Raw genomic sequence first — 13204 nt, 5'->3', positions numbered from 1 at the left:
TTTGTCATGGCGTGCCTGAGTCATGTTCTCTTCTTGTGCCTGGCGCTCCTCTGGAGCATGGACTAAGTGCTTGTGTCCATTTACTGCTCCCGTTTTTGGAGCTACTTATTTGTATTTTAGTGTTTGTGTGTGCTTGTGTTTTAAGTCCCCCTCCCATCTCCATAGGTTATATTCCCTCCCACCTGCCCCCTTCCGTATTGCTGCTTTTCCCTCCCATTCCCTTATGTGTACTATATCCGCTGCACTTTACTCTACGCCACTCTACTATGCACCACTCTACTTTATGCCACTGCACTCTATGCCACTGCACTCTGCTCTGCACCACTCTACTTTATGCCACTGCCCTCTACCCTGCCCTACTCTGCCAGTGCACTCTACTCTGCACCCCTCTAGTCCGCGTCACTGAAATCTATGCCACTCTGCTCTCTCTGCACCACTCTATGCCACTCTACTCTCCACCTCTCAACTCTGCGCAACTGCACTTTATGCCAATGCACTCTGACACTCTACTCTATGCCTCTGCACTCAATGCCACTTTACTCTGCACCACTCTTCTCCACCTCCTGCACTCTATGCCACTTTGCTCTTCTCTGAACCACTTACTCTACGTAACGCTCTCTTCTCTGCACCACTCTACTCTATGCCACAGCCACTCTACACTGCACTTTGTCTCACTGCACTGTATGCCACTGCACTGTATAACACTACTCTGCACCACTCTACTCCACAGCACTCGACTCCCCTCTACTCTGAACTACTCTATTCCAATGCACTCTACTGTGCAGTACTCTACATATCATTGCCATTGCACTCTATGCCACTGTACTCTATGCCATTCTACTCTGCACTACTGTATGCCGCTCCACACCAATGTAGCCTGCACCACTCTACGCCACAGCATTCTATGCCACTGCAACTTACACAACTCTGCACCACCATTCTCTATGTAACTGCAATCTGCACCACTGCACTCTACTCTGTACCATTCTACTCTATACCACTGCACTCTACGCCACTCTACTGTTTGCCACTGCACTCCACTCTAATCTGTACCATTCTACTCTACCGTACTGCCCTCTACTCTGCCCAATCTACACCACTGCACTCTAGCCACTCTACTCTGCATTACGTCGCGCTACGCCACTGCACTCTGCCACTGTACTCTTCTTTGCACCACTCTACCCTGTGCCACTACACTCTGCACCACTCTACTCTACTCCACTGTACTTTGCACTACTACACTCAACATCAGTCCACTCTATGCCACTCCACACTATGCCATGCCACTCCACTCTACGCCATGCCACTCCACTCTACGCCATTCTAGACCACTCCATTCAGTGCCATGCCACTCCACACAGTGCCACTCTAACCCATGCTCCTCAACAATGCCAATAGACTATGCCACCCTACTCTACCTCACTCTATACTGCTTCACTCTACACCACTTTACTCAATGTCATTATACTCTATGCCAGTCCAGTCCACTCTACTCTAGGCCACTCTACTCTAGGCTACTCTACTCTGTGCCACTCCGCTGTACGCCACTCTGTGTCACTCTACTCTACACCATGCTACTCCACACAGTGCCACTCTTACCCCACCCAACTCCATACAATGCCACCCTACTCTACGTCTTCCTACTCTTTGCCACTTCACTCCACATGACTCTACTCTATGCTACTCCACACCACTCTATGCCATGCCACTCCACTTGCTTCACTCCACTCTTAAGCCACACCACACCACCGCACTTTACTGTACGCCACTTAGCTCTACTCTAGGCCACTGGACTCTATGCAACTGGACTGTACGCCACTCTACTGTACTCTGCACCACTCTACTCTACATCACTGAACTCTACGACACTCTGCTCTACACCACTCTGCACCCCTCTACTTTAAGCCACTGCACTCTACGCCAGTGCACTCTGCTATGCACAATTCTGCTGTACGCTAGGGGTGGGCGGAATTTGCGTAGTCGCGTTACGCAAAGCTCTGCAAAACGGTAAAAAATCTCCATGAACACGCAGAAATTCTGCGAACACGCGGAATTGCTTGTTAGCGATGCTTTTTTCCTGTTCGGAACGCAAAATGTTGGACATTTCTGCGTTCTCCGCGGAACGCGAAATTACCCAAATTCCGCGAGCGGAACAGAATTTACCGTCCAGGCCTACTGTACGCCACTGCCCTCTACTCCACTCTATGCCAATGCACTCTACCCCACTCTCTCTATGCCACTGCACTTTACGCCAACCTATTCCCCACCCCTCTACGGCACTGCACAGTATGCCACTCCACTCTACTCTGCACCACTGCACTCTAGGCCACGGTAATCTGGCCTGCACCACTCTACTCTATTCCACTGCACTCTATGCCACTCAACTCTGCACCACTATATGCCACTGCACTCTAGTCTGCACCACTCTATGCCCCTTAACTCTTCTCTACACCATTCTACACCACTGCACTCTACTCACACCACTCTACGTCCGCAGCAGGTTTTGCTGTAAAGGAGAATGGTGTAGAATGGCAATCAATGCCACTCATCTCTGCGCCAGTGTACTCTATTCCACTGCAGTCTACATCACTCTACTGCACTTTGCACCACTCTACAGCATTGCACTCTACTCTGCACCATTCTACTCTACACCACTGCACTATGACACTGTACTCTACTCTGCACCACTCTACTTTACTGCACTCTGCACCACGCCACTGCACTCTGCACCACTCTACGCCAGTGCACTGTATGCCACTGCACTGTATGCCACTCTACTCTGCACCTAGCAGTACTACACTCTATACCAGACCGCTCTATGCCACTCCACTCTGTGTCACTCCACTCTTTGACTTCACTCCGCTGTAGGCTACTCTGCACCACTCTACTTCATGCCACTCCACTCCAAACAGTGCCATTCTACTCACCCCACTCTATAGAATGCCACACTACTCTACTCCACTTAATTTTATGCCACTATATTCCACTCTACTTTATGCCACTTTACTCCACTCTACACTACACCATCTAAATCATGCCACTCCACACCATTTCACTCCAATCTTCTCCACTCTAAACTATATAAATAAATGAGCCATTCAATGCCACACCCCACCACTGTAGTCTACCCCACTCAATTGTATGCCACTATTCAACTCTACTCTCTGCCATACCACTATAATCTACACCACTCTATGCTGCTCTACTCTATGCCAGTCCGATCCAGTCTACTCTACGACACTCCACGCCACACCACGATGTTGGCCCTTTCATGGAAGTGAGACAGCACGCTACAATATGGTAGACTGAAAGGGCCAAATTCATGAATAATTTGTTATGTGATCGTCAGTACATGTTGGTTAACATGTTCTTTGTAGGAAGAAGTTTATGATAGGCTTCTGACTATGTTGATCCATGATGAAAGGGGAGAAACACGTTGGCTGGGCTGGAAACCGATGTGTGAAGAATAAAAAGATCTTGTGAATTCAACATTATTGCTCCTGTGTATTAATGGACGGAACGGAGAATCATCTATCCTAATGGAATGACTTGCATTATTTTGATAGGAGTCAGAATGAACTACTAACTGTCCATGTGATATTTTGTAGCACTCTTTGTTAGTTAGATTTGAAGTGTAAAGAAGCAGGGTTCATCAACTGTAGGACCTTATACGGTGAAGCCCCACCCTTATTGATTGATTTACTACTATCGCTTGTACGGTCTTGTAGGGCTATTACTGCTTTCCTTGTGTCTGTGTTCTTGATTATTTGTAACCTGCCCTGCCACTATTCCTCAGTAAATTGAACAATCTGTAAGAGCCCTCAGAGTGCCCTTTGTTTTATTACTCAGCTAGCAGTGGTCAGGATGCAAACCCCTCAGTATGCTCTCACGTAGACCGGTGAGGGTGGCCCTGCTCTCTCGCAAGACTAGGGGAAGATTGGTGGTTGGCGGGGGTGATTGTGAGGTGAGACAAAAGCCTTTTACTTGAACCTCTGGGAGAGGGGGGTCTGTTGCTTGGCTACTGAAAATCTGCTCAGTGCCCCACAACTGCGCTCCTACACTTTCCTGTGTTGGAAAGTGTTGTCATGATGTGGCGGGTGTGTGATCCATGTTGTGTTTGAATGATCCTTGCTCTGGTGTAGGTGCTGAGCAGGTGGTGTCTTCAGGAGGTCACAGTGACTACAACAAAAGTTTGAAGCTTTCCATCCATGTTACCTTTGTACACATGATAGGCTTCATCCCGCTTTTCTTTAAAGGCTTCTGTAGTCCATCTGGGATTATTAGCAGAACTGCACCTGTATAGTTAAATGCCAGAACTGTGCAAGAGAACAAGGGGCTGACCACAAAGGGTTTGGCTGTCTCTGCCACTCTCCCCATAGGTCTGTGCAATAATGAAACTACACCTGCTTCGAGTGTCTGAATTTTGCATCTCCTGCTCCTAGCCCTCTTGGTCCTGCTTTTAAGATACCTTGAAATGGGGGAGACCCCGTTCAAGATGCCTTTGCCCGTCTCTCCCGATACATATCTCTTGTGCCATTTTGCCTGCCTCCTTTCGTCCACTGGATAAGCCCAGAAAGAAGTTCATATCAACGATTGGTTACAGTACTGGATTTCTAATGAGCCACTTGTTTTAACTCGCTTCCTGCTAGTGACCTTGAACGGTTAAGAATGGCCTCCCAAAGTCTATAGCTCATAGATACCTCAGTGCTGTTGATAGTTAATGGAGAATATAATATAGAGGTACTAGGGTTTATGCAGAGGAGGAGATAGTATGGTTTAGGGAGAGTAGTGGTATGGGCAGGCCAGAGGTACTAATGTATTGGCAGGGTACAGGTGCCAAGGGTTAGGTAGCGGTGGTATGATAGGTAATGAGTAGAAAAGGGACAAGAGTAGTGGAGAATAGAGTATAGAGGTACTAGGGTTTATGTGGAGGTAGAGGTACTATGTTGTAGGGAGAGTAGTGGTTATAGGGTATTGGCAGGTAAGAGATACTAATGTATTGGCAGGTTACAGGTGCTGTGGTATAAGTAGTGGGTGGTATTATTATAGTTATTGGAGAATATAGTATAGAAGTACTAGGGTTTATGCAGAGGTAGAGATACTAAGGTGTAGGTAGAGTAGTTGTATGGGCAGACAAGAGGTACTAATGTATTGGCAGGGTACAAGTGCTAAGGAATAGGTAGCGGGTGGTATGGTAGTTAATGAGGAGAAAAGGGACGAGAGTAATGGATAATAGAGTATAGAGGTACTAGGATTTATGTGGAGGTAGAGATACTATGGTGTAGGGAGAGTAGTTGTATGGGCAGACAAGAGGTACTAATGTATTGTCAGGGTACAGGTGCTAAAGTATAGGTAGAATGTGTATGGTATACAGTAATTCATTAGTATGGGAGACTTAGTAGGGTATTGGCAGGGTTAGGGGACTTGTGTAAGGAACAAAACCTAGTGAACTTATATAGTGACTAACGTGGGTATAAGAAAGATGGCCCTCATGAAACATATAGACAAATACAGCACGGGAAACAGCTGTTAAAGTGCCCTTACTGTGCTGGGAGAGACGCTGAGCTAGGGACTGAGGAGGGCTTCACAGGTGAGTTCAAAAGAGCAAATCTAATTGTGCTCCAGTGTGATTGTGAAAGGGTGCAAGTAACCGTGTCTATACATAGGAAAGAGCCACCTTCATGAGAAAGGTTTGTGAAGATTGGGCATGTGGATTGACGCTTACTACGCGGTGTTTTCAAGACCATTGACAAACATTAGAGGCCAGGGCCCTCGCTGTATGCATGTTCTGCCTGCCAAGGCGTGTGGTAAATGTACCTTCCAGGCAGCAGTTTACATGCAAAGATCAATTACATATAGAAATATAAATATCTCCCCATTTGGGTGGGAGAGGAAAAGGACTGGGCAGAATAGTTTACCATCTGAAAGACCGGTTTGATTTTTTCCATGTGGCTGCAGAGTCGCACCCAAGTGTACAGGGGCAGTGTTGTGTTCCCTAGGAGGATTCCCTGGGCCTGTCCCCTCAGGTGTGCAGGTTCACCGGGATCCTCCCACTCCACGGGATATCACAAGACCCACTGTTGTAACCCGGTAAAAGTGTCCATAATAATGCCAGAAGAAATTCCTCTGATTCTGAGAGTATTTTCCCACCGATATTTGACATTATAATATTAAATGGTATCACGTCATCGCCAGGCGAAAAGGCTGTCCTTGCTTGAATCAAACCCTCATGAGACTGGGCAGATGGAAACCTGGAGTTGGGAACTGTGAATGGGGCGCCCTCACTGGTGAAGCACTCCTTCATGTACCCCTTGTGTTTCTGTAAAGGGTGGAACCTCTGATGATCACCTGGCATGTAAGCTTCTTTCTACCTTCTATAAAAACCAAGACAACAGAATAACGCTTCCTTAGGATTGCTTAACTAAATGATTTTTGGTTCAGATGGATATGTAAGTATCAATAAAAGCCAAAGAGGCACAAATGCCGGAAAGTGCTAAACTTGGGCCAAAAAATTGAGAAAAAGGCCTGGGTATTGGGAAACTCTAACAGTAAAGGTTTTTAGTATTCTAGCAGTTTACATTGTTTATATAATCTTTTCATTAAAGATTCCCCTACCCCCTAAGACAAATGTGAAAAAATAACCTTCGCTTTTCTTTGTATTACAGCAAGCCAGTAGCGTCCATGCCTCAGTGTGTACACCGTTCGTAGGTTGTCCTGGTCCAGCGGGAGTCACTCTTACACCCTCCCCCCATTTACATTATATCTCGTGGGTCCCACAAAGCCAGGGCCCGTCTCGCGTGGCATTTCAGAGTTGCCAGATCTGTTCCAATTCCTTCAAGCTATACTTGTATAAATGCGTTTTTCAATCAAGGTAATTAATGTTTGACCAACAAAAAGGAAAATTGGCAAGGTCTTCATAAGAAGCACTGAAATTCAACTGACTTGTGCTACTGATTGGACTAGGGCAGTGATTCTTGATCTGTGGTCTAGTGACCGATAGCTAAAGCATATATAAATAAAGTAGCAAAGTGTAAAATCCAAAATTCTAAAAAGTTCTTCAAATGTGAAGGAATTAACTTGGTGTCCTCAGATTGATTAGTGGGAGCAGCGCAAGTACATCAAACGGCATATAGTATGGGTGGCCTCAATTGAATTTAGAAGAGCTCCAACCTTCCAATTAAAATTTTGATTTCTATTTGATAAGGTTTACGCATTGGTGTACAAGCCAGGTAGGTTCAAGTTTGTTGTAGAGTGTGCGTGTGGTGCACCTTGAAGAGTGTAGGTTGTTGGTTATGGTATAAAGAGGTGCTGTGGGTGTTTGTGTGCAAATGATTTAATAGCAAGTCGGTGATGGTGTTTGATATAAGTGTATATGTGTGGAGTGCGTTGCTCATAAGATGGTCAAGTAGGATGAAGATGGGGGGAGGAGACTATACACCATGGGGTTTAGCATAGGAGGCAGTGTTGGTGCCTGGAGTAAGTTTGTCATTTGTTGGTGTATGTGAATGGGGTGTATGTTGGTGCCTAGTGGAGTGAAAAGGATGAAGTAGGATGCTTTGAGAGGGCTACAAAGGGAACTGACTGTTCTTTTCTGATCCTAATAGCTATACAAGTGGTTGGAGGCAGTGACGGGAAAGAGGCAACATGCTCTGATAGCATATGCAGACATGGCATTGTTGATGGAGTAGGATGCAGATGATGTTGTGGGGTGTAGGTAGTGGTCTTGTTTTGCAACCAATGCTGACATTGTTTATGTTTATGATTTTTATTGGGGAGCGTGGAACCTAGGGTGTTAGTCATTGTCTAAGGTGTAAAGAGTGATGTACAGTATATGTGGTGTAGGTTGTGGATTGAGGTGCAGGTTGTAGTGAAGAGTGTAGTTGTTGGTGCATGGTTTTGTAGATTGTGGTGGGGTATTTGTAGGTTGAGGGTTGGGGCTGTTGGATGTAGGCGATGGCGTATCATTTATGTAGCAGTATGGAAGCTTTCCGCATATGGAATAAGTGTAGGGTGATTGTTCATGAGCAGGCACACTGACAGTTGTGCTCCCACGCGCCTGACCAGAATTCAGCCAATCACATAGAGTAAACTCGATAGGACTTTAAAAAGAAACACTGTTACTGGATTGCTCTGTAATGCTTCAGCAATATATGCAAAACAGTGGTGCACAGCATTGGCCATGCTTTTTTTTTTATAAGGGGGAAGTGGTAAGCCTACTACAGTTTCTAGTGGTGGTATAGTACCATTACTCTATTGAAAATGACACTACAATTATAAAATATAATTGTACAATTCAGCATAGTGTTAAATGGAAGTTGCGCAGCACCAGGCTTCCTCATTATCGTATACAGGGAACTTCTGAATTTGTAGGAGGAGTTACTTGGACACGTGGGTTACCCTGAATGTGGTAGTAAGGAAGCAACACTGAATGTATCCCCTCTTATTCAAAATCTTGACCAAGATATTCCAAGTCACCCCCTGACTGCGTTCTTTGGCCTCCTGGTGTACGTCCATAGAACTACTTTTTGAATTTCCATATCCTGATTACACTGCGCTATATTTTAATTTCATATGTAGGGAACCTCACAGCTAACTGATATTTTCGAGTGCATCCATGTTTACAAACATTTAGAATTGTCTTTTTGCTGGTGGCATGTGTAGGACCCCTTGTTTCCAATATGCGTTGAACACTCCTGTACCGGCATGATCACCGGATAGCTGCAAGCGGGTACATGGAGGGTTCTTTTTGATTCCTATTGTTGTATTGTTTCGTCCACAGGTGGCTGGGCTATCTGAGCTTACTCCTCTTTCACGTCATCATCTGTTTGCTGGTGCTGTTTGGGCTTATCCGGAACTCAAAGGCCATCCTGGCAGGGTATGTTAAGAGCTCTTGGCAGCTAAATGCACTTCTTTGTTCTCTGCAGCCTGTTTACTTTGTGAAGTTTGGTCCAGTTTGTTTGTGAAATCACAAAGAAATGCCTTAAATAAAGAATGGAAATTGTGTGGGTAGGCCCACCAGTGAGTTGCACATTTACAAAAATATTTGATTTGTAACTCTTACAGCAGGCTAACTCTTCCTCACTGAACAAGGGGCTGAGAAAGGTTCCTCAAGGAGCCTTCAGCTATATATTTCTTGTAAGTTTGTTGGTTTGTTTTATATTTTGCTATCTCCTTGGATTATTTGTAATGTGATACCCAGTGATATCACCCAAGCGGCCTCACCCATACTTTCATTGGACATCATTGTAGACCTTGCAAAACTGTTAATACCATATTCTAATGACTGTGGCTGTAAATGACACATCCTAACCAGTGTCTTGGGGCCCATAACTTGGAAGGCAGGCATTTATCACATTGTTTAGATTCGTTTGTATTTCTGTAATACTTCATACATTATTACGGTCCTGAAGAGCTCTAATTATATCAACTTTACAGAATAAAATTGCCACGTTTCCTGGCTAGGATCCAAGTCTCTGGTTTGCCAGGAAGTCAGCGGATGTTGTTTTTTAAATTCCTTTTTCGGTTATGTAACCAGGGAATAGTATATACCTGGTTAATATAAATCTATAGCTACTGACAAATGGCCAAATTCACCCAAAAAGTCAGAAAAGTACTTGTGGAGATCCCCGCAGAGGCCTGAAAGTACATGCACAACTTCTTGCTATCCACCAACATTGTCCGTAGTCATCTGGGAAGGTGATTCCGCCCCAAGCTTGGGAACATATGCCAAAACCTGAAAATCTCTATAATTGCATTACAGGCACATGCATCAACCTTTTTTGCGAGTGCAAACAGTGTGATTCGCAAAAATTGTCCGTTTGCGCCCGCAAAAAGGGCTTTTGCGCTGCATCAAAGTGTAAGGCACACACAATTTAAGAAATCGCAATTTATTGCGATTTCTTAAATAGCAATTGCATTTAAGGAATCGCAATATGTGGATCCTGAAATGCAATGCAATAACAGCTTTTAAATAGCGATTTCGCTATTTGGGGCCGCAAATTACAGAGCAATTGAACTGGTCGGTAATTTGCAAAAACTTAGTGCATTTTTAAAGTTTCATGTTGCACACACACAAGCTCTTGGGGCATGTGTGCACGCAACATGGGTGCACATCACAATTTCAGGGGTGCAACAGGGTGTCCTTTTGACACCCTTGCACCCTTGAAATTGCATGCAAAGTTTGTGAGTACCTATTGGTACTCGCAAATTGCGCATGCATTTTCCCATTCATTCTTATGGGCCTGTTGGCCCATAGGAATGAATGGGGAGCCATTCCTTAATTGCGACTCGCAATTTGCGAGTAGCAATTAAGGAATGTTTAGGAATTGCTATTTTTAAAGCGATTCCTACATGCATAGGCTTTTGTGAGTCCTCAATTGCGATTCCTTAATAATCGCAATTAAGGACTCACAAAATCATACCTTGATGAATGTGCCCCTTAGTCTCATAAGGAACAGTGCTAATAAAATTGTAGTGTGAATATATCGAGTAACTGGATCACTGGAATGGGCCCAAATAGTAACAACATGCAATGACTGGAGCATTATTTGTTGCCAAGAAACATGGGCCCTAATACCATACTAAGTGCAGGGCTATACCACATTCTTCACACCTGCAATCCCTGCTACCTCTGGTAGAGCCAAAGGGGGATTGATTATCCTGGTGTCCCTCTCTTTCAGAGTAAGAATCATCAGGACAAATTTGGTGTCACCATATTTTCAACTTTACCAAAAATTCATACTGATTAATTTTTATTACACCAATTTTAATGCTAATGATTTGGATATTTCTTATGCACTGCGCCGGGAAATCTGTACTAACTGCTAGCTCAATCAAAAATTCTCAAGCATGTTGGACGATGGTGAGCAATCCATATTTTAGTGAGCGCCCAGAATCTGGTCTGGATGTGGTATTTCAGCCTGACATGAAGTTAGATCATTTCTCCCAGGTTTATTGTGTCACAACAAATAAAGAAGTGCAGATTATGGAGAGAGGTAACCAAGATGAAGGATTACGTGAGGTGCTTGGTGTCGAATTACATAAGGTGGTGGCTTCGCTTAGCAAGTGCACAATAAATGAAACCCTGGGACCCGATGGGGTTCCTGCAGACCTGTTGAAGAAAAACATAATCCGGAGGGTCCTGCTGTTGACCAATGTTTTAAATGCCTATTGTGAGATTGGTCCCACTAAATCGGGGTCACCTGCCGCGATTGCCCCATTTAAAAAAAAGGAAGTAATGGCAACCCTAAGTGCTACCACCCCCTTACTCTTTTTAATTCAACTGTATACGTCATGGGTAGAATTCTACTGGAACGACTTGAAATATGGGCACAAGATAATAGCATTCATTCAGACCTGCAGTTTGATTTCGCCCTGGTTTGGGCACTGTCGAATAATGCCTACATCTCTACCTCATTATAAAAAACCATATAATAGCTAAGGAGGTGAGCATTTATTTGGCCTTCGTGAACGTTAGTTCAGTTTTTGACTATGTCATTCATTTGAAGCAGGGATATTATGATAGGGATGGTTGTGGAGCACAATGTTGTGTGCTACTTCACAGCTTTAAGCTGAGGTAACCACGTGTGAGATATGGCATGAATGGGGAGACAACAAGACCCTTTAATATAGAGGGTTCGGTAAAACTGTGTTGGCACCTTTTTTGTTCATGCTTTATATTAATGGTTTTGAGGGGTACGTAGTTGAGCGGAACATGGATTTTCCCTATGTCAGCACTTGCCCCAGCGTTATTGTATGTGGATGACACACCATTCATTTCCAGGACCCCCAATGGACCCTAAAAATTGCTAAACCTATTTACCATTTTAATGAAGGAATTGGAACTGTTGGTCAATCAATCAAGGCCCATGTCTTGGTCTGTGGCCCAGAGAACAATAGGAATAGGTCATATAGAGTAATTGACTAAAATCCAGACCGTTACATTTGACTATTTTGAGGTGTTATTTGATGATAAATATGTGTGTAATAAGCTACAATATGTTATGATAATCAAGCTTGAGAGAAGTGCAGAGGCACTTGCACAGTTCACCTCAAAATTAGGCACAAACCAATTAAAGAGCTGGTGAATGTGAATAAAGCAAAAACCTACCAATTGTTCTCTATTGTGCAGGGGCAAGGCGATCTCGAGATTATCCTGCCATTTAAAAGATAGCGAATGGCTTTTTGAGACGACTCCTGGCAGTCCCCCAATCCACCTCTGCCCACGTTTGTTATACTGAATTAGGAATAGACTATCCCCCAGATTCATCAAGAACACATTTTGCGATTCCTTAATAGCGAAAAATACCGATTCGCTATTAAGGAATAGCAAAATGCTATTCATCAAGAAATCACTTAAAAAATAGCGATTTCTAATATTTCCTTAATTGCGACTCGCAAATTGCGAGTCGCAATTAAGGAATATCTCCCCATTCATTCCTATGGGCCTAGAGGTCCATAGGAATGAATGGGAAGACCATCTCAATTTGCTAATCGTAATTAGCGATTCGCAAATTGAAATTGCAATTTCAAGGGTGCAGGGGTGTCCAAAGGACAACCTGTTGCACCCCTGAAATTGATGTGTGCACATATGTTGCGCACACACATGCCCTTAGGGCATGTGTGTGCGCAACATGAAACTTTGAAAAATGCACTTTAGTGCATTTTTCAAAGTTTTGCTATTTACCACGTAGTTAGACTTTGCGGTAAATAGCGGCCCCAGATTGCGAATTCGCAATTTTAAAATGGTTCATGAATTGCATTTAAGGAATCTCAAATTGAGATTCCTTAAATGCAATGAATCGCAATTTAGCGATTTCTAGAATTGCGATTTTTGCATTTGGGATGATGAATCCCAAATGCAAAAATAGCGCTCGCAAAGGGCCAGATTCTCAGAATCTGGCCCTTTGCGAGCTGATTTTAGTTTGATGAATCTGGCTGCTAGTCTCCGTTCATATCCCATTGCCACCACTCCTTCTGTTGTTGGTTGTTCGTTTGGGTAAAAAGAGAAACCATGTTTAATTGTGTGCTACTTTTGGACTGCCTAAAGCTTGACATTGCAATGAAGAGTCCATGGATTGCCAATATATAAATGATCAGCCACAGAGTAAATCCGCTGGAGCTTTTTAATCCTAAAGCTCTTTCATCATCTCCTAAACAGACTCTAAAAGTTCTTTTTTTAATGTTATGCAGAAATGACCGGGAT

General features: G+C 44.0%; 1 protein-coding gene across 3 annotated transcripts in view; it reads left to right on the top strand.

Annotated features, from left to right (window-relative positions):
- Positions 1 to 13204, top strand: part of TTYH3 (tweety family member 3) — a 256084-nt gene that overhangs the window by 186144 nt on the left and 56736 nt on the right. For all 3 annotated transcript variants that reach the window (XM_086940630.1, XM_086940631.1, XM_086940629.1), the window contains exon 5: positions 8780 to 8875. In XM_086940630.1, coding sequence (XP_086796756.1) covers positions 8780 to 8875 — 96 coding nt within the window. The remainder of the gene's footprint in view (positions 1 to 8779; positions 8876 to 13204) is intronic.

The sequence above is a fragment of the Lissotriton vulgaris genome, chromosome 10, assembly GCF_964263255.1.
Source record: "Lissotriton vulgaris chromosome 10, aLisVul1.2, whole genome shotgun sequence".
Taxonomy (NCBI): Eukaryota; Metazoa; Chordata; class Amphibia; order Caudata; family Salamandridae; genus Lissotriton; species Lissotriton vulgaris.
The sequence above is the reverse complement of the archived record's forward strand: the minus strand, read 5'-3'. Positions and strand labels throughout refer to the sequence as shown.